Raw genomic sequence first — 23395 nt, forward strand, 5'->3', positions numbered from 1 at the left:
ATAATCTCTGAGCACTGTAACTGGGGAGTCCTCTGATCATCTCTGAGCACTGTAACTGGGGAGTCCTCTGAGCACTGTAACTGGGGCATTCTCTGCTGTTTGAACTTGAATAGCTAGATAGCAGGATTGTCAACAGAGCTGAGAGGTTTCTTAAATCCATGGTGAAAGGTGCCTGATTTCCTGACAGCTCTTGTAGGGCAGGGTTTCCCAACTCCAGTCCTCGAGTACCCCCAACAGCACACATTTTAGTCTTAGCTCCAGACAAACTCATCTGATTCAACTCATTAGGGCTTCCCTCAATTACACAATATGAATCAGGTATAGTTGTGTCCCGGGCTACAACAAAAATGTGTGCTGTTGGGGGTACTGGCGTAATTAGGAAACACTGTCCTAGGATATAACGATAGATTAGAGTTTGTGTGTGCCATGTTCCCTCTACATGAAGATGCTGGTGGAGTGTAGAAGGTCACATAAATCATGAAACAGATAGCTCTAAACTTTGTTTACCCTCCGACAAAACATTCAGTCATATATTTAACCAGAAGCGTTACCAGATGATGTCACATTCCATTTGATGTTCTATTTCATTAAGATATTCCCCTCAGACAACATCCTATCATGGCGCCCCTCAGAGAAGCGACACGCACCAACACGCCCCAAACTCCCTCAATTACACAACGTTGACAGAGATGACAACAACTAAGCATAACAATTTGGAGGTTGGGAACACCAGGGGGAGCAGATTGGCCATTACCCTTGAAACGGTATAAATAGAGGAGATAATAACTAGTTTTGTTTGGGACAGTACAAATGTGGTGAGATAGCTCCCCTGATGGAGCTGAAAGAGACACAAAGAGATGGAACAGGTGCAGATGGTCATTAAATGGACTGTAACAAGGAGAGATTGGATTTCGAGGAGAGATCATCGCTTAAGTCAGAGCAGAGCGCCTAATGATATATTAAAGCAGTCTGAAAATGATGGAAGGTTATTATGGACCTCATTAAAGATGGAGGAGTGCTTCTGTCGACGCGCCGACATGCCTTATCAAGTGCTGTTTATTTAAATTCCCTGTGATGAATTCGCCACATCTGGCAGAGGTTTTGGAAGAAGGATGGCACACGTGTATGTGTGTCCGCTGTCTTAAGCAGGGAGTCAACAACACCTGAGAACTTCCCAATTTTGCAAAAACATCAAGCTAACTACATAAGTCGATAATACAGTATGTCAGGCACCTAAAGCCAGGTGGTACCATCTCTTATGGTTTGAAACTTAATGCAGTTTTCTAACTAGAGAGGATGGGTGGGTGGATTCATTTCTCTGGCTCCCTCATCTCTATTCTGTTATTGTCCACATGAGTGAATCAGATAGTATTGTTCTGTTTCTCTCTCCCTCTCTTCCTCCATCTCTCTATTCATGTTCTCTCCCCCCCTCTCTTCATTCATCTCTCTATACATGTTCTCTCTCCCCCCTCTCTTCATCCATCTCTCTATACCTGTTCTCTCTCCCCCTCTCTTCATCCATCTCTCGCTACCTGTTCTCTCTCCCTCCCTCTCTTCCTCCATCTCTATATACCTGTTCTCTCCCCCCTCTCTTCCTCCATCTCCCTACACCTGTTCTCTCTCCCTCCCTTCCTTCTTCCATCTCGCTATACTTGTTCTCTCTGCCATGACCCTGGACTCTCTATCCCTGTCTCTTTTTCTTTCCTCTCTCCTCCTCAACTCTATCTCTGCTCTCTCCTTCACCTTTTTACGTTCTCATCTTCTCTTCTCTTTCATTTGCTATCCCCCTCTACTTACCCTCTCATTCTCACCTTCCCTTCTCTCTCTCTTACGCTCTCTCTCTCTCCCTCTCTCTCTATTTCTCTCTCTTTCTCTCATATTCACTCTCCTTGGCTCTCTCTATGTCTCTGTTTCTCGCTCTACTCAACACTTTCACATCTCCACCTCTTCACTCCTTTCTCTCTCTCGCCCCAACATATCTCCACCCCTCCATTCCTCTCTCTCCCACCCTTTCTTCACTCACATATCTCTTCTCATTGCCTCTCTTGTAAGCCCTCCACTTCTCTCTCTCTCCAACCCTATCTACGCCTACAATCCCCTTCTCTCTCATCCCCTCCCTCTATTCCTCCTTTTCTCTCACTCCTTTCCCCTCCCCTGTCCACCCCATTCCACTTCTTTCTCTCCTTCACCCCCCCTCTCTCTATCCTCCTCTTCCTCTCCCCACAGGTGGCGTGTGCATTGCCCAGTCTCTGAAGATCCCCAGGGAGCCGATGCCGGGGGAGTTTGACAAGCTCATCCTGCGACTGCTGGAGACCTCCAACGCCCGAGCCGTCATCATGTTTGCCAATGAGGACGACATTCGGTGCGTGTCTCTGTCTCTCTCACACACACACACACACACACACACACACACACACACACACACACACACACACACACACACACACACACACACACACACACACACACACACACACACACACACACACACACACACACACACACATGCGCACACACACACACACACACACACACACACACAAACACAAACACATACACACACACACACACACAAACACATACACACATTCTCCTTTAGTCAGTACACTCTAGGCACCATCGAGTCAAGTACAGAGGGTTTATCCTCCATCAGTTAATCCACAAACTCCTCACTGTGGATTGAGATAACAATGTTTCGATTAACTCCAGGACACTTGGTAAAAGGGCCTTGTCTATGTGGTGCAGTGCCTTGCATTGCTGTTCCTTTCAGCACATAGGACTCAGAGGTTATCTCCACTTCATCTGATTAAGATTGAATTAGCCGGTGATGGTAATCTGCACAGTTGAATATTAGAACTGGAATGAAAGCATTTTTCCCGTACTTCTCACCTGAACACCTGCAACCCGAGGGAGGGAAACAACTCAATCCCCCATGCACCAGAGGGTAATAAGTAAACTCAGTTTCCCAAAATCCTGAGGACTAGCTAGAGCCACGCAGCTTTCCTAATATTGTTATATTGTTATATTGTTATATTAGGCCGGATCTCCCTCAGGTGGAACTCAGGAGGAGTTGAGAACTTTGGGAGAGGGTGACTTTGCAGGAATCAAAACTTTAAATGGCTTTGTTTCACATTTACCCATTTCTTTAAATAGTAATATGGACACCATCAGGCTTGCAAGCTTAGATAGATCATTGGAGATATCGGAAATGTATCTCAGATTGGATGATGCTGCAGTTGGGGTCAAATCCATACAGTAAGTGAATTTGAAATTCACTGAATCGAAATGTAACAACTTTCTTTTTCTTTTTCTCACAGCCGTATCCTGGATGCGGCCAAACGCAACAACCAGACGGGTCACTTCCTGTGGGTGGGTTCAGACAGCTGGGGCTCCAAGATCTCCCCTGTGGTCCAGCAGGAGAGAGTGGCAGAGGGGGCCGTCACCATCCTCCCCAAGAGAGCCTCCATAGACGGTGAGAAATCAGGGGAGACTGAGCCTCGCTGACCGTGCCCAGCAAACAATGGGACATAATGGATGTGTTTCTAGCACTGTGAGATGTACAACCATTATGTGTTATGAAGTGTGGCTTTAACCTGAAGGTGAAATACATTTATATTGTCCTTATCCCAGCCTTCGACCGTTACTTCCGGAGCCGTTCCCTCTCCAACAACAGGAGGAACGTGTGGTTCGCGGAATTCTGGGAAGAAAACTTTGTGTGCAAGTTAGGGATGCATGGCAAGCGACCTGGGAGCCCCAAGAAATGCACAGGTACAGCATGTTCTATCTTATGTACTGGGACTGTGGGTGTTTGAGGGGAGGAGGGCATAACTGGAAAAGTATTCACTGAAAATACTTGTTCAATTGTGGTAACGGAAACAACCCTAACCTTGGCTGCCATTTCCACACAAGAGGGAATGTCATTGTCTTGGGACGAGGTACAGAAGAGAGAACCCCATTGTCTTGGGACGAGGTACAGAAGAGAGAACACCATTGTCTTGGGACGAGGTACAGAAGAGAGAACCCCATTGTCTTGGGACGAGGTACAGAAGAGAGAACACCATTGTCTTGGGACGAGGTAAAGAAGAGAGAACCCCATTGTCTTGGGACGAGGTACAGAAGAGAGAACACCATTGTCTTGGGACGAGGTAAAGAAGAGAGAACCCCATTGTCTTGGGACGAGGTACAGAAGAGAGAACCCCATTGTCTTGGGACGAGGTAAAGAAGAGAGAACCCCATTGTCTTGGGACGAGGTACAGAAGAGAGAACCCCATTGTCTTGGGACGAGGTACAGAAGAGAGAACACCATTGTCTTGGGACGAGGTATAGAAGAGAGAACCCCATTGTCTTGGGACGAGGTACAGAAGAAAGAACCCCATTATCTTGGGACGAGGTATAGAAGAGAGAACACCATTGTCTGGGGACGAGGTACAGAAGAGAGAACCCCATTGTCTTGGGATGAGGTATAGAAGAGAGAACACCATTGTCTTGGGACGAGGTACAGAAGAGAGAACCCCATTGTCTTGGGATGAGGTATAGAAGAGAGAACCCCATTGTCTTGGGACGAGGTACAGAAGAGAGAACCCCATTGTCTTGGGACGAGGTACAGAAGAGAGAACACCATTGTCTTGGGACGAGGTATAGAAGAGAGAACCCCATTGTCTTGGGACGAGGTATAGAAGAGAGAACACCATTGTCTTGGGACGAGGTACACAAGAGAGAACCCCATTGTCTGGGGATGAGGTACACAAGAGAGAACCCCATTGTCTGGGGACGAGGTACACAAGAGAGAACCCCATTGTCTGGGGACGAGGTACACAAGAGAACCCCATTGTCTGGGGACGAGGTACACAAGAGAGAACCCCATTGTCTGGGGACGAGGTACACAAGAGAACCCCATTGTCTGGGGACGAGGTACACAAGAGAGAACCCCATTGTCTTGGGACGAGGTACACAAGAGAGAACCCCATTGTCTTGGGACGAGGTATAGAAGACAGAACCCCATTGTCTTGGGACGAGGTACAGAAGAGAGAACCCCATTGTCTTGGGACGAGGTATAGAAGAGAGAACCCCATTGTCTTGGGACGAGGTACAGAAGAGAGAACCCCATTGTCTTGGGACGAGGTACAGAAGAGAGAACACCATTGTCTTGGGACGAGGTACAGAAGAGAGAACCCCATTGTCTTGGGACGAGGTATAGAAGAGAGAACCCCATTGTCTTGGGACGAGGTACAGAAGAGAGAACCCCATTGTCTTGGGACGAGGTACAGAAGAGAGAACACCATTGTCTTGGGACGAGGTATAGAAGAGAGAACCCCATTGTCTTGGGACGAGGTACAGAAGAGAGAACCCCATTGTCTTGGGACGAGGTACACAAGAGAGAACCCCATTGTCTGGGGACGAGGTACACAAGAGAGAACCCCATTGTCTGGGGACGAGGTACACAAGAGAGAACCCCATTGTCTTGGGACGAGGTACATAAGAGAGAACCCCATTGTCTTGGGACGAGGTACAGAAGAGAGAACCCCATTGTCTTGGGACGAGGTACAGAAGAGAGAGCACCATTGTCTGGGGACGAGGTACAGAAGAGAGAACCCTATTGTCTTGGGACGAGGTACAGAAGAGAGAACACCATTGTCTGGGGACGAGGTACAGAAGAGAGAACACCATTGTCTGGGGACGAGGTACACAAGAGGACATGCCCTCGGGCAGCCAGAGAGTCTGCTGCTGGGTAGTATCTGCATCCAAATTCTCCACAGACCCTAACCCTGCTAGTGTGGATTACCTCGCCCCCCCCAGCCAATCAATGCCATGCTTTTGATAGGCAAGAGGTGATGGATGTTGGTAAGAGGTGGAGGGAGTGTTGTGCTTTTGGGTAATTCTGCAGTTGCTGATTCTGTTACGTGCGTACAGTATGGATTATTAAGGTTAATGGTCCTATGACCTATTACAATTTACTTAGATTATCTCAGCCCCCCTGCACCAAGTCTAGGCTGACTCATACCTCCAGTTATAGCAATGTCATTTCATCCCACTGGAACGCCATATTCAGTATCTAGGGGAATATGTGGGGAAAAGGGTGTGCTGTAGTTTGAAATGGGAAACCGTATGTGTCACTCTTCTGATGTTAGTGCCTGAGGCAGAAACAACCATATTACAGACATGCTGTATGACAGAAGATGTGGATTGCATGTGTTTGTGTTGAAGACATCTGGAGACAAAGGATCCACTGTGTGTGTGTGTGTGTGTGTGTGTGTGTGTGTGTGTGTGTGTGTGTGTGTGTGTGTGTGTGTGTGTGTGTGTGTGTGTGTGTGTGTGTGTGTGTGTGTGTGTGTGTGTGTGTGTGTGTGTGTGTGTGTGTGTGTGTGTGTGTGTGTGTGTGTGTGTGTGTGTGTGTGTGTGTGTGTGTGTGTGTGTGTGTGTGTGTGTGTGTGTGTGTTTAGGAAGACTTTATGTACGTTGTGTTGAATGCATGATCATTTGTAATAATAATATTTTCAGTCATAAAACGCTGTTCATTCGCCTGTGCAATTGTTTTTTAGTAAGTGTGTGCATTTGCATTTGGTTTTGTATGTAGGATGTGAGTGTATTAATGTGGCTACGTTTGAGATTTTTCTCGCCCCAAAAAACTCTGTTTGTGTCGGGGGGTATGCTGAGACAGACGGCTGTCCCTAGCCCGTATCCCAGACAATGCTTATTGTTCTGACACGGTGACTTGAAGTAATGAGAATAATTATGGTGCTGTCGTCTCCGTGCGTCTCTCTCTCTCTCTCTCTCTCTCTCTCTCTCTCTCTCTCTCTCTCTCTCTCTCTCTCTCTCTCTCTCTCTACTATTTATCTGCAGTAGGATGCACACAACGCTCCAGTGCTAATAGATTCAACAACACACAGCCAGATTGACTGATTATTATCAGATTTTTTAAAGGGGAGGCATCAAATCATGACAGCGTGACAAAAAACGCAGCACATTCTGTCACGTAACAAAGCAGATACGTAGAAAGCATCACACACTAACTTTGGTGTGGAAGGAAATTATAAAAAGTCGTCGCACTTAAGCCGACTGAGTGAGACAGCCAGATCAGCCCGAGGGTTGTTCCAAAGTGAATTCCACATCACATAGCTCAGCCCGTACAGCGCTTGTCTGCTGAGAGCTGCATTGTGCTGACTACAATGTCCCCACTGTGTGGGGGCGAAAAAATGTAATCCTTCATGATTTTGAGGAGTTTTCTGGAGCACAGGCACTTTGGGACAAATCCTTTGGAACATGTCAGACACACCAAACAGGATTTGGGAAATGCACGGTGAGAGTAGCCAGGCAGCAGCAGGGCCGAGAAGAAGAACAAAAAAACAACAATCTCAGCTTTCCAAAAATACCCCCTGTATCATACAGTATCCCCCTCCATTATGAAGCTCATGTCATTTTGCCTGAGCAAGGTAGACGGTCTGAAAGCCGTTTGCCCCTGTCAGAAGCACTCCGGGCTTTTTTTGCTCTATTCTTTCCCATGTGCGAGAGTGAGGCTAGCAGCTTGAATTGATTTTATTAGCAACTGGAGATTGAGTTTTAGTGAGGAGAGGAGCTGCATCTTTTATCTGGAGCAGAGTAATCATGCAACAAGATAAACGGCTGAATCAGCACTAACTCTGGTCATCGTCCACCTGTGTGTGTGTTTGTACTTATTTTTTTGTTTATGGCCATTGCAATATCACACAATACCCCATCCTTCTTTTAAACCTACAAAGAAAAGAAGTGCTGACATACTAGAGAATGCATGTCGTGTTCATGTGATTAAAACCAGGTGTTTGTGGACATATACAGGGTCTATAGAGAGTCTACCCTTGGATTTCTTCACATTTTATTGTGTTACAAACATTTTGTAACACAAAAAATGGATTTTTTTAGATGAATGAAAAATAAAATAGTAATATTCCTTGATTAGATAAGCATTCAACCCCCTGAGTAAATACATGTTAGAAACACCTTTGCCAGCGATTACAGCTGTGAGTCTTCTTGGGGAAGTCTCTAAGAGCTTTGAAAACCTGGATTCTGCATATTCTTTTCAAGGTGAGGACGGAGTGACGCAGCGGTCTAAGGTCCCTGCATCGCAGTGCTAGAGGCATCACTGCAGACCCGGGTTCGATCCTGGGCTGTATCCCAACCGGACGTGATCGGAAGTACCATAGGGTGGCGCACAATTGGCCCAGCGTCATCCGGGTTTGGGGAGGGTGTGGCTGGGGTAGGCCCTCATTGTAAATAAGAATTTGTTCTTAACTGACTTTCCTAATTAAATAAAGGTTCAATAAAATATAATATTAAAAAAAAGGTGTTGGGGATCATGGATATACAGACATTTTCAAGTCTTGCCATAGATTTTCAATCAGATTTAAGTCAAAACTGTAACTAGGCCACTCAGGAACATTCACTGTCTTCTGGGTAAGCAACTCCAGTGTAGATTTGGCTTTGTGTTGTAGGTTATTGTCCTGCTGAAAGGTGAATTTCTCTCTCAGTGTCAGGTGTAAAGTAGACGGAAGCTTTTTTTGTCTTTGCTTAGCTACATCCCCTTTCTTTTCATCCTGAAAAACTCCCCAGTCTTTGCCGATGTCAAGCATACCGATACCATGATGCAGCCACCACCCTGCTGTAAAATAAGGAGGCAGTTACTCAGTGATGTGTTGTGTTGGATTTGTGTAAGTATGTGTATTGGCGCCGACAGAGGGTTGCTGTGCTTCTAGCTCTTAGGAAACGTTGCAGTATTTTTTTTGTATGTATTATTTCTTATATTATTACCCAGAATTGTTTATTATTTTAAATTATTTTTTACAAGCATTTTGCTACAGCCGCAATAACATCTGCTAAACACTGTACAGAATATGACCAATAAAATGTTCTTTGAATATTTATGTTTGTTGGATTGTCTATGTACTACAAGCAAATGTTAGTTTGTGTGTGTACAAACCTGTGTGTCACCACATACTACATACAGTCGGAGCAGACAGGAAACAGTGAAATGTAAGCACCAGTTCTCTCAGGCATAAACATCAGATATCCTGTGAAATGTCAATGATGTTTAATTTAGCATACTGATTTGCTCTCTTCTGTCATTAAATCCTATGTGAGGCTTAAAGCCGAATTGTGTCTGCAGTGGCCGTACAGCATTTACTTGCGATGCGGCCTCCACAGAAGTCAGAGCATTCATACTTATTGTGCTTCGCAGAGCAGAACAGAGCTGCTGTGAAGGAAGTTGTCAAGGAAGTGAGTTTGTGCTTATACAGGACCTCCCACCTCCACCTACCGTCAACCAATCATGTCATTGTGGAGCTCTACGGAGCCCTCCGCATTGTTGCAAAATTTGGGAGTTGATTTGGCCTCCGCAAGCCTCCGGAGGCGCCGCAATTGCATCCCACCCTCTGTATGAACTTCCGGACTCCAATGCTGGATCAAGCATAAATGAGCTTCAAAGTTCAACCATACTGTAGTGTAAAGTGCCATTACACAACCACAGATGTACCCACTTGCTTCTTATGCAGTTAACCATGGAGTGTTTCCCCTACACTATTATGTTGGGCCACCCGCCTAGCCGTCACCCACTTCCAGTTAACCTCTATTGGCCACCGGGAAACGCCAGAGGAACAGATACCCTGAGGCAGAATGTTCAGTCACGAACACACACTTAATAGCACTTGTGTAACAGCTGTATAGTTTCTCCAGCCTCGAGGCAACAAATACAGAACAGAAGCCATAGAAGTCGCTGTAAAAGAGCTGTTCTCCAGTGGGAAATGAGAAGATTCACAGCAAAGGAGTTTCGGAATCAACACACACTTATGCTCTAAAAGGTGGTATACAATCCACTGCAATGTGATATAATGCAGAACTAATGGGTCGCTTCAGAGGCGAAAATAAGTTGTTTTGTTCCGTGAAAGTGTGTGTGTGTGTGTGTGTCAAGTAGGTCAGGTGTGTTAAGTGCACTGTTAGATGGTAATTGCTGTTGCTCATAATTTAGTACCTCTTTTACTCAGTTTGACAGTATCTTGCTGTGATGATGACATTGAATACTCTGTGGGCACTTGTCTTTTGTAGTGGAGGAGAGGGAATCAAAAATGAATTTGCATCGAGTGCATTCGGAAAGTATTCAGACCCCTTTTCCCTAATTTAGTTACAGCCTTCTCCTAAAATGTATTAAATAAAAAATATTCCTCATTAATCTACACACAATATCCCATAATGACAAAGCAAAAACAGGTTTTTAGAAATGTTAGCCAATGTGTTAAAAATAAAAAACAGAAATCAATGTGCTTCAGACACTTTTTCTGAAACTCAAAATTGAACAGGTGCATCCTGTTTCCATTGATCTTCTTTGAGATGTTTCTACAACTTGGTTGGAGTCCACCTGTGGTAAATTCAATTGATTGAACTTGATTTGGAAAGAAACACACCTGTCTATATAAGGTCCCACAGTTGACAGTGTATGTCAGAGCAAAAACCAAGCCGTAAGGTCGAAGGAATTGTCTGTAGCGCTCCGAGACAGGACTGTGTCAAGGCACAGATCTGGGGAAGGGTACCAAAACATTTCTGCAGCATTGAAGGTCCCCAAAAACACAGTGGCCTCCATCATTCTTAAATGGAAGAAGATTGGAACCACCAAGACTCTTCTTAGAGCTGGCCGCCCGTCCAAACTGAGCAATCGGGGTAGAAGGGCCTTGGTCAGGGAGGCGACCAAGAATCCGATGGCCACTCTGACAGAGCTCCAGAGTTCATCTGTGGGGATGGAAGAACATTCCAGAAGGACAACCCTCTCTGCAGCACTCCACCAATCAGGCCTTTGTGGTAGAGTGGCCAGACGGAAGCCACTCCTCAGTAAAAGGCACATGACAGCCCGCTTGGAGTTTAGCAAAAGGCACCTAAAGACTCTCAGACCATGAGAAAGAAGATTCTCTGGTCTGATGAAACCAAGATTGAACTCTTTTCCTGAATGCCAAGCGTCACATCTGGAGGAAACTAGGCACCGCTCATCACCTGGCCAATACCATCCCTAGGGTGAAGCATGGCGGTGGCAGCATCATGCTGTGGGGATGTTTTTCAATGGCACGGAGGGAAAGATAAACAGAGCAAAGATCCTTGAATACCTCATACTGGGGTGAAGTTTCACCTTCCAACAGACAACGACCCTAAGCACACAGCAAAGACAACGCAGGAATGGTTTCGGGACAAGTCTCTAAATGTCTTTAAGTGGCCCAGCCAGAGCCTGGACTTGAACCCGATCAAACATCTCTGGAGTGACCTGAAAATAGCTGTGAAGTGACGCTCCCCATCCAACATGACAGAGGTTGAGAGGATCTGCAGAGAAGAATTGGAGAAACTCCCCAAATACAGGTGTGCCAAGCTTGTAACGTCATTCCCAAGAAGACTCTAGGCTGTAATCACTGCCAACGATGCCTCAACAAAGTACTGAGTAAAGGGTCTGAATCCTTATTTAAATGTAATATTGCATAGGGTATTGTGTGTAGATTGATGAGGGGGGGGGGAATTATTTAATCAATTTTAGAATAAGGTTGTAAAGTAACAATGGTCTATAAATGGTCTATAAATCACAGTAAGTTAGGGGTAAACACCCCATTTGGTCTATGAATCACAGTAAGTTAGGGGTAAACACCCCATTTGGTCTATGAATCACAGTAAGTTAGGGGTAAACACCCCATTTGGTCTATGAATCACAGTAAGTTAGGGGTAAACACCCCATTTGGTCTATGAATCACAGTAAGTTAGGGGTAAACACCCCATTTGGTCTATGAATCACAGTAAGTTAGGGGTAAACACCCCATTTGGTCTATGAATCACAGTAAGTTAGGGGTAAACACCCCATTTGGTCTATGAATCACAGTAAGTTAGGGGTAAACACCCCATTTGGTCTATGAATCACAGTAAGTTAGGGGTAAACACCACATTTGGTCTATGAATCACAGTACGTTAGGGGTAAACACCCCATTTGGTCTATGAATCACAGTAAGTTAGGGGTAAACACCCCATTTGGTCTATGAATCACAGTAAGTTAGGGGTAAACACCCCATTTGGTCTATGAATCACAGTAAGTTAGGGGTAAACACCCCATTTGGTCTATAAATCACAGTAAGTTAGGGGTAAACACCCCATTTGGTCTATAAATCACAGTAAGTTAGGGGTAAACCTTTTAGGTCCTATTGATTTCCTTTTCTTTTGGCCTTTAAACACTGCACTACTTTGATGACACAAATTAGGTCCAGGAAAGATACTTGTGTAGTGTAAAGAGACAGATCTAGATGCAAATCTCTCTTTAACTACCTCCGGAGTGGTACAGTGTAAAGACAATGGCTCTCCCAGACCACATGTCCCTGCAACAATTACCTTAATACCAGTAGACAGCATTTTTGCTCTGTTAGCCAAATTGAACATTAAATGCTTTTCAAGTATCCACACATTTGTCAATCATTGCATTAATCAAGTGTGTGGAATATGGTATGTGGAATATGGAATATGGTTTAGATGAGAAGCTTTTATTAGTTATTATTAGTCTATTCACTATAGTATTTATGGTGGGGGAAAGTGGGGTATATTGAGCCCTTTTTTACATTCATCACCAGTACGTCAAGGGAAATAAAGTATTCTTTCTAACAAAGATATTTACATATATTTAAGGATGTTGTCTATCTCTGGAAAAAATAACAGTTTTAAAAACATAACTTGGGACAAATGACCTCGGGTTTGGGGTAAGTTGAGCGTAGGGACAGGGTAAGGTGAGCCTTGGGGTAAGTGGGTGATGGTATCCTGTGACAATGGGTGACGGTGCCTCAAGGTCAAAGTTTAATTCATGTAATGGGGGTGTGGTATATTGTATATCTTAAATGTATGCCTACATTCAGATATAGATCTCTATGTTCAGTATTACTCACATGCTGACTACACTGGCCACGCGCATGCGTTCACGTGAGCCACTGCACGCATGTTGATTTTGTCCATCCACACCAGACGCGACCATGACAGGCAGGTTAAAATATCAAAACTAACTGTGAACCAACTACATTAATTTGGGAGCAAGGTCGAAACACACATGAAACATTCATGGACATTTAGCTATCTTGCTGTTGCTAGCTAATTTGACCTGGGATATTAACATTGGGTTGTTATTTTACCTGAAATGCATATGGTCCTTTTTTTTATTTTGACCTGGAATCATACAAAATTGTGGGTTTCTCTCCTCCGACCATTAACACTTGAAAAGCTGGGCATCGAGTAATGCCGTTCTGAACCAATGCATTCTAGTAGTCTAATAAATACATATGCTATTGCAAAAATAATCCTTTTGTTGTGTTTTTGAAGATCTTAGGTAACATTAGAATACGAAAAAAAAGCATTTTCATTTGTTTATGTTACTGTAGGCTTTTCATTGTAAAAATGAAAAACCACAAAACACCACAATTCAAGTGTCATACACCATCACAAAGAAATGTATTATTATTTTAAAGCAGGTCTTAAGAAATACATTGTATTTCAATAGAACTACAATGTTATTATGTTACTAGTCTGTGCTTGGTAGCCTTTGCAATGCGTACTCACACAACATGGCCAGTCTGGTTTGGGTGTTACCCTTCTATTTCTTGACCAGTTGTCTGGGACAGGGATGTTGTTTCACTGAGAGAATCACTTGAGAAAAATTTGAACATGCTCTATGGCTCTATGGGGGTGGTCTTGAAGGGCCACAGTCATTAATTGTAATTAATTAAGATAATTAAATATCTTAGACACAACGACCCGAGGTCAGAGGGCACAGTGTCTGCATTCCATCATGCCATTTGTGCGCCCTAGGTGATATTGTCAGTGTGACTCTGTTGAGCTGTAGACATGTTTACAGTCTGTACATCTAAGCACCTCATTTCCCACCAGATAAGTGTGTCCCTTTTTTAAAAGAAATCCAATAACTTAATTATACCCTCCTACCACCCACCCAAGCAAATGAAACTGAATGAGGAAATCAATGCAATTTCTGAAGATAGTTTTTCTCCTCTTCCCCAACTTTATGACTACTGTGAATGTCATCATCTTTTCCCCTGGCTAGTAATGAGCACGTAGTCAAAAGAAACAACTAAATATTGCCATAAATACAGGTAGGCTTACTATTTACAGTAACAAGTGTCCAACACGATTGTCATGACAAATCAAATCAAATCAAGTTTATTTTATATAGCCCTTCGTACATCAGCTAATATATCGAAGTGCTGTACAGAAACCCAGCCTAAAACCCCAAACAGCAAGCAATGCAGGTGTAGAAGCACGGTGGCTAGGAAAAACTCCCTAGAAAGGCCAAAACCTAGGAAGAAACCTAGAGAGGAACCAGGCTATGAGGGGTGGCCAGTCCTCTTCTGGCTGTGCCGGGTGGAGATTATAACAGAACATGGCCAAGATGTTCAAAATGTTCATAAGTGACAAGCATGGTCAAATAATAATCAGGAATAAATGTCAGTTGGCTTTTCATAGCCGATCATTAAGAGTTGAAAGCAGCAGGTCTGGGACAGGTAGGGGTTCCATAACCGCAGGCAGAACAGTTGAAACTGGAACAGCAGCAAGGCCAGGTGGACTGGGGACAGCAAGGAGTCATCATGCCCGGTAGTCCTGACGTATGGTCCTAGGGCTCAGGTTCTCCGAGAGAGAGAAAGAAAGAGAGAAGGAGAGAATTAGAGAGAGCATACTTAAATTCACACAGGACACTGGATAAGACAGGAGAAGTACTCCAGATATAACCAACTGACCCTAGCCCCCCGACACATAAACTACTGCAGCATAAATACTGGAGGCTGAAACGATGATACCCCCGGACAGGGCCAAACAGGAAGGATATAACCCCACCCACTTTGCCAAAGCACAGCCCCCGCACCACTAGAGGGATATCTTCAAACACCAACTTACAATCCTGAGACAAGGCCGAGTATAGCCCACAAAGATCTCCACCACAGCACAAACCAAGGGGGGGGCCAACCCAGACAGGAAGATCACGTCAGTAACTCAACCCACTCAAGTGACGCACCCCTCCTAGGGACGGCATGAAAGAGCACCAGTAAGCCAGTGACTCAGCCCCTGTAATAGGGTTAGAGGCAGAGAATCCCAGTGGAGAGAGGGGACAACAATGCCATGGAGTATTTTACCTTGTTTTCGGCCACAGCTGTATCACATCTTTCAGTTTCACTTTCCCTATCATGCAACAGACACACTTGAGCTTTAAATGTTCACGGCACAATCACTTCTTAATTTCCCCAAAAAGTACGAGTTACTTTTTGCAGTATACTTACACACTCTCATTTTGTATTTTAACCAATAGGAGTAACCATAGAAAACTAACCATGAACAAGACTGGTAAGAGGTTCAACCTACAGGACCTGAATCAGTGCAGACTGCCCTAAGACAAAGAGAGCAGGCTGATGTCAATTTGACTTAGATTATAAATATTTGATTACAGACTTCTGCTTTCTTGCACTTTACCTCAGCTGAGGAAAGTAACCCATTTGTCTCCTCTTTTCAAAACGGTTGCTACTGTTCAATTCCCCTTCAAAGATTCAAAGGTACATAATACTTTACAAATTCCCTGAAAGAGGTTTGGAGTCACATGAAAGCTTAATCTTGGCATCCATTTCATCCTGCCCATTTGATGATACATCTTTTGCACTCTCATGTGCTTGATTCCAAACATATCCCGATCAAACGCGATTTTGACAAAACTCTTCCCTCTCTAATGCCCTGGCTTCTTGATTTGAAAGCAGACTGAAAGTCAGGGGAGGAGTCGCCTTCTTTTGGGGGCTGGAAATGGAGGCTAAGAGCACAGCACTTTTTGGAAAGGACACATTTTTCGTTCAGGGTTTTCTTCAAAGTCTTAAATGGCTCTGTTATCTTCCGCCAAACATCTTCCCAAGGTTGCCATTAGTATCAAAGGCCCGCTTTGACATTCTCCTTTGAAAGTGATGGCGAAGCAGGAGCGAAATAGTTTATAATAGTGAAGAGCATAGGAGCTGTAGTGATGTTTAGAGGTTCTGCCACATGCCAATATCTTAGAGGGGATAGTCCTGGTCAGCCTGCCTTATACTGGATATTAACAGTCTACATTCGGTGGATTGGACAGAATGATAGGGCTTTTAAGGCTTTGGAATGGATACCCTTGCATTGACATGTTTTCTAGGTCTTGTATAGGCACTCAGTAAAGTAAGACGGTCAGTTGTGGAAATGGATCGTCTGCAGTGGACATCTCTGATCTAGCCCCAACATCTTGGACAGAGTGCAGTCGTAAAAACAATGAACCCAGATAAGAGCGGAAAATAACTTGTGCCGGTAGTTTGAGGATATTTATTAGGGGACAGACGCTTAGTGTCGTGCCAGTGTCCTGCCAAATTCCTTAGGGCTACTTCCTCATTGCCAAAAAATGGGTGATCTGACCCGGCTATGCAAATACCCTGCCTGATGTGCATATATTGTTAATTGGAAATGTATAAATTAGCTATGCAGAGGAAAACCCCAATCAACTCCCATCTTCCTTCTCAGCTGTCATAGTTGGCTGCTGTAGTTCAAATAGACACATGTCAAATATACACATGTCAAATAAACACATGTCAAATTGACACATGTCAAATAGACACGTGTGTGGCAGCGAAAGTGTCTAGGCCAGCGTGTAATTGCACATTTGTTAGTTTAAAGCCTTTTTAAAATATTACATTTCTTAATGAGGGAAAACAGAACGTCATTAGCATAGCCCATGTGAATGGAATGATTTATCAGAACTTAACCGTGTCACTCAGCCATGGCATATGGGCTGCTCTGTAATTGGACCCCTCTCTCAATGATTAGACCAAATTTGTATGTCCATTATTAGTAGATCATAATAAACTCCTAGTTCCTCAGTCAAATCATCCAAAGGACACATTCTCCATTCTGACCCAGAGAAGGAAAACTGAAACATCTATTTCATGCAACATTTTGTTGCCTTGCGTGTACTAGCTACCAGTAAATCCTGACCAGATATTTTGAAAGTGAATGACTGTGGCAATGAGTGAACTTCACATCATCTTAAAAGTTGCTCCACAACCCAGGGACAATGCTCAGTGATGAGCAGTGATGTGTTATCTTCATTACATTGTTTCAGGACAACTTTGTCATTTTGCATTAGATAGAGAGGCCAGTTGAGGTGTAGGCCCCCGCTTTGTGCTCAATAGTTTTCCATTTCTCACAACAAATGTTTTTTAATTATAGTCTGTGTGCTTACTCACAGTGGCTGCTCTGCTCACTCATAATGACTCTAACCTCAACAGATAATCAACCTTAATCAGGAAAAATGAAGACATTTCTTTGAGTAAAAGCTGAACACTGCCTTAAGGACCATCCACAACAAGGACAATAATTATAACGATAGCTAGAACACTACAAAAATAAAAGTTGTTCTATTCAAGTGAACAGCAGCGTCCACACTACGTGGAGAATGATAACGGTAGTTATTGTTGGGATCACTTTCAGAGCAACGTTTTCCCTTTCCCCCCAACAATACAACGTCAACAACCAATCAAAAACTAGTTCGATTGAAGTGTTCTAGGTTCTAGGTACGCGAGGAAAAGCCTCTCGGAGGGGAGAGGAGGGAAGTTTTCCTAAATAACTGGGCATGTGAGAATAATGGCAGCCATATTAATTATAGGACGACTTGGGAGACTGATGATCCATGACAGAGAGAACATCTCAGTGTCTGAAGAAGCCCATATTTTCCTTTGGCATCTGTTAACGCTGATACATCCTGGCAAAATACAGCATATGAGAGTCCTGTTAATACCTTTCTGGACCTTGTAAACTGTCGAGAATAGACCCATAACTTATCAGAATGGTTGCATAATCAGGTCTAGGCTGTATACAGTTATTTCGACATGAAACATGCATTCAAAACAGGACGTTTGAGCTTTTATTCAAATTAGCCTACATTTTACAGCCTAAACAATAGTTTGCAGACCAGGGACAGGGTAAGGCAAGTTTGCAAACACTTAGGTTGGAGTCATTAAAACCCGTTTTTCAACCCCTCCACATATTTCTTGTTAACAAACTAGAGTTTTGGCAAGTTGGTTCGGAAATCTACTTTGTGCATGACACAGATAATTTCTCCAACAATTGTTTACAGACAGATTATTTCACTTATAATTCACTGTATCACAATTCCAGTGGGTCAGAAGTTTACATACACTAAGTTGACTGTGCATTTAAACAGCTTGGAAAATTACAGAAAATGATGTCATGGCTTTAGAAGTTTCTGATGGGCTAATTGACATCATTTGAGTCAATTGGAGGTGTACCTGTGGATATATTTCAAGGCCTACCTTCAAACTGTAACGGCTGTCTAATGCTTCCTCCTCGGATGAGGAGGAGGAGGAGTAAGGGTCGGACCAAAACGCAGCGTTGTATGCAGACATAATGGAATTTATTAAAGAAAGACGAAACACGAAAACTCTTACACAAACTACAAAACAACAAACGACGTAGACAGACCTGAACTTGAGAACTTACATATAGACACGACGAACACACGAACAGGAAAGACTAGCCAAACGAACAAACGAAACAGTCCCGTGTGGTGCAACAGACACAGACACAGGAACAATCACCCACAAACAAACAGTGAGAACAGCCTACCTTAATATGGTTCTCAATCAGAGGAAACGTCAAACACCTGCCTCTAATTGAGAACCATATCAGGCAACACATTTAACCCAACATAGAAACACATAACATAGAATGCCCACCCCAACTCACGCCCTGACCAACTAAACACATACAAAAACAAGGAAAACAGGTCAGGAACGTGACACAAACTCAGTGCCTCTTTGCTTGACATCTTGGGGAAATCTAAAGAAATCAGCCAAGACCTCTGAAAAAAATGTGTAGACCTCCACAAGTTTGGTTCATTCTTGGGAGTAATTTCCAAATGCCTTCAGGTACCACAGTCATCTGTACAAAACAATATTACGCAAGTATAAACACTATGGGACCACGCAGCCATCATACCGCTCAGGAAGGAGACGCGTTCTGTCTCCTAGAGATTAACGTACTTTGGTGCGAAAAGTGCAAATCAATCACAGAACAACAGCAAAGGACCTTGTGAAGATGCTGGAGGAAACAGATACAAAAGTATCTATATCCACAGTAGAACTAGTCCTATATCGACATAACCTGAAAAGCCGCTCATCAAGGAAGAAGCCACTGCTCCTTAACCGCCATAAAAATGCCAGACTACGGTTTGCAAAGATTATACTTTTTGGAGAAATGTCCTCTGGTCTGATGAAACAAAAATAGAACTGTTTGGTCATAATGACCATCGTTGTGTTTGGAGGAAAAAGGGGAGGCTTGCAAGCGAAGAACACCATCCCAACCATGAATCACGGGGGTGGGAGCATCATGTTGTGGAGGTGCTTTGCTGCAGGAGGGACTGGTGCACTTCACAAAATAGATGGCATCATGAGGGAGGAAAATGATGTGGATATATTGAAGCAACATCTCAAGACATCAGTCAGGAAGTTAAGGCTTGGTCGCAAATGGGTCTTCCAAATGGACAAGCATACTTCCAGTACTTCCAAAGGTACTGGAGTGGCCATCACAAAGCCCTGACCTCAATCCCATAGAAAATGTGTGGGCAGAACTGAAAAAGCATGTGCGAGCAAGGAGGTCTACAAACTTGACTCAGTTACACCAGCTCTGTCAGGTGGAATGGGCCAAAATTCACCCAACTTATTGTGGGAAGCTTGTGGAAGGCTACCCGAAACATTTGACCCAAGTTAAACAATTTAAAGGCAATGCTACCAAGTATTAATTGAGTGTATGTAAACTTGTGACCCACTGGGAATGTGATGAAAGAAATAAAAGCTGAAATAAATCATTCACTCTACTATTTATTCTGACATTTCACATTCTTAAAATAAAGTGGTGATCCTACCTGACCTAAAACAGGGCATTTTTACTCGGATTAAATGTCAGGAATTGTGAAAAACTGAGTTTAAATGTATTTGGCTAAGGTGTATGTAAACTTCCAACTTCAATTGTACATTGAAATATTATTGCCAGTTGTCACTATGACATTGAACACACCCTGAAGCACTGAATGGTCTATATTACCACCTTATTAATATCCCTACAGTGTGCAGTAGTATGCTTTGATCAGTTGATTGACAGATGTAGGCTACTGTAGAACAATACATGATAAACTTTCCTCTAGCGTGGATGCTCGCTGACGTTTTATAGTTATGTATAATTGATCATTATAGCTCTCGTTATAGTTAGTGTTAGTGTGCCTTGGTGTGGATAGCCATTTAGCCTGTTTGGTAGGCTGCTGTCTCACCGATTGATTTGCCACAGACTGAGCATGGCTGCAACCCTTTGACTCCACCTTCTGCCAGGTTTAGGTGCTATCTCACTCAGCTTCACTGTTTTATCAATTCAAGTTTCTTCCCAACCTGGCTAGTTGGTCAATTATATCCAAGATATACCTATATACCTACAGTAGGTGGGAATGCAGTTGGTTTCATTTCTAGTAATGAGAAGTACATGACTAGAATTCTATACTTTTGAGTTGAGATTAGTGCATACTAATGACGGCTAGGCATATTTCGTACAATTTTGTCTGCTTACTTTGTCTGTGTATTCTATAACAAAGAGAAATCTTGCAGGACAAGGCCAGACTTAGAAGCATATCATTATTATTGCCGCGTTGACAGATTTCTGACGTTAGCAATAAACAATGGGGAGGATAACGATAAGCTATTCATGTAATGTTCAGGCTTGTCAGACCAGACGTGTCGTATATGCCTTGACGTTGGAGTTGTTGGTCTTTTCCTCGATTAATCTCATCACACAAGACTATCTCTGTAATTAGTTTGTCATTTATCTAATTTTCTAATCTATTTGAAACATAGTGATGCCCCCCTGTGCATGAGAGAAAATGGGAAACAGAAACTAGTCAGTCATGTTGAGAGGGAATTAAATGTGTCCTTGTAAGTGATGTTTAATTGAAACGCCAGAACCCGTGATTAAGTTGTCTGTGTATTGCCGCACATTATTCAATATGATAAAGGGATTTCATCTCCCGTGTACTATCGGCTAGCCTCGTTAGCAAACACACAGAGGCAAATACACCCTGTGAGGTTTTCTCTTCGTCTAGTGAACTGTGTCCTAGAATAAAGCTTACGTTTTGCTGGTGCTGTACGATGGAGATTCTGTTTTATGAAGTTCGTTTTGCTGGTGCTGTACGATGGGGATTCTGTTTTATGAAGTTCGTTTTGCTGGTGCTGTACGATGGGGAGTCTGTTTTATGAAGTTCGTTTTTTTCTGGTGCTGTACGATGGGGATTCTGTTTTATGAAGTTCGTTTTGCTGGTGCTGTACGATGGGGATTCTGTTTTATGAAGTTCGTTTTGCTGGTGCTGTACGATGGGAATTCTGTTTTATGAAGTTCGTTTTGCTGGTGCTGTACGATGGGGATTCTGTTTTATGAAGTTTGTTTTGCTGGTGCTGTACGATGGGGATTCTGTTTTATGAAGTTCCAAGTTATTTACCCCTCTTGTGTAATGCGAAATCATCTTTCATAGTTTTTTTTAATGTGAGACCCATTCTTTAGAGCAGCAGTGTGATATATTATGTAGACTTTTTCATTTTCCAGTGTAATTTGCAGATGTCTCGAATTGCTCATACTTGTAGATTAGTACTAATGATTCAGGTGTTCTGGAGTAATTCCCTCAAGGCAAACTAATGATTAGCAAACGTGGACAGTGCAAGTTCAGTATGTGCATACTGATTCATATAGAACTAAGTTTCCTACAAAACAAAGTTTCCCACATAATTAAGTTATAGCACATCAAACCAGTTATGGAAACTATGGACTTTGTCCAAACCTTATTTGTCTGATACAGAATGTTTAGTAAACTGAACAACTGCCCCACACCTTGCTGTCAGGTAGTCGTGATCAAATGTACATTTGAATATTTCTTCACATCTGACATGTCACATAGTTTTCTTATGACAAGGAAATACTGGCCCTTACCTACAATCGTGACTACTGAGCAGCAACATCTTTCAATTTGAGTATGAACTGTGCAAGTCATGCTCCAATCATGCTGGGTCTACAGACAAGTAATCAGTCTTTCCTGCTGGGCCAAATGCCTCCCTTTCAGACAGATCTGTCACACAAAGAGCTGCTATCAAATTTCATTGAATTTCATTTACAAGGGCCTATTAATGCAAAGATGTCAAGATCCTTGAATGAGGGCTTGCTCGACCAGATAGTTCACCACACACTTTCTTTAAACTTCTTTTCTCTGTTTGTGGCCAGAGGAATCTGAAGAAAAGTTTGAGAAACATAACAATGGCTGTTTTTTCACTATTCTAGTCACTAGTAGACACCTGAAACATAATGCTCTGCAGTGGGTCATGTACATTACATAACTGCTGCTTGTAGGGAATGTGAATTGAAATCAATGTAATCAAAAGGTGAATTATTTTTGTTTGCAGTGGTTCCGACGTCCTCTTAATTACAAGCATACGTACAGTAGGATACAAAAGGTTATTTGAAATGCTAGTGCTGTCTGCATGTGCCTAAAGTGAAAATGGTTGACAGTTATATTGTGAGATGTATGTATTGTGACATGTTATATTCAACTGTGAGATGTAATCATTCATACAAGGACTGTGTGAAAAAGTCAGGGATATTCATATTGAATAGATCACGAACGTGGGAGTCTTAAGTATCGACTGCCTTATTCTTCAATTCACACCTACTCAGTACAACTGCCGAATACTGGAGAATTTGACAGTCAACAACAGAACTGTCTATTGAACAGTGGCATTTATCTTGCTGTTTTTCTCCTCTTGTCCAGGACTGGAGAAGGTAGGTCGTGACTCAACCTACGAACAGGAGGGGAAGGTACAGTTTGTGATGGATGCTGTATATGCCATGGCCCACGCCCTACACCGAATGCACCGAGAGCTCTGCTCAGGGTACCCAGGCCTGTGTCCACGGATGGCCAACATTGACGGCAAGGAGCTACTGACCTTCATCAGGGCGGTAAACTTCAATGGTAAGGACCCTTTTCAACACATCATCATCATCACTGTCATCATCTTCGTCATCATCATGTGGCATACACTTTTCCAACTTGCATTCTTCCTCAATACATTACCATATGATTATTATGGAACCTTCCCCTACATTTCCATTATTGTCTCACTCCTTTGTTTCTGTTTCATTGTCGTTATACCCTCTACAGACACTTCATTCATTACTGCAATTCCTCCTCCTCAAGCACCTGATCATTTATTCATCTCTCAGCCTTGACCTCTTCCTTTCTCCAATACTGTGTTTTGGTTAATCATGT

At 43.2% G+C, this 23395-nt stretch overlaps 1 protein-coding gene across 1 annotated transcript in view; it reads left to right on the plus strand.

Annotated features, from left to right (window-relative positions):
• Positions 1-23395, plus strand: part of LOC120051754 (metabotropic glutamate receptor 8) — a 190082-nt gene that overhangs the window by 139048 nt on the left and 27639 nt on the right. The window contains exons 3-6 of the mRNA XM_038998641.1: positions 2227-2362; positions 3318-3472; positions 3631-3768; positions 22898-23098. Of these exons, the coding sequence (XP_038854569.1) occupies positions 2227-2362; positions 3318-3472; positions 3631-3768; positions 22898-23098 (630 nt within the window). The remainder of the gene's footprint in view (positions 1-2226; positions 2363-3317; positions 3473-3630; positions 3769-22897; positions 23099-23395) is intronic.

Source organism: Salvelinus namaycush, chromosome 8 (genome assembly GCF_016432855.1).
Source record: "Salvelinus namaycush isolate Seneca chromosome 8, SaNama_1.0, whole genome shotgun sequence".
NCBI lineage: Eukaryota > Metazoa > Chordata > Actinopteri > Salmoniformes > Salmonidae > Salvelinus > Salvelinus namaycush.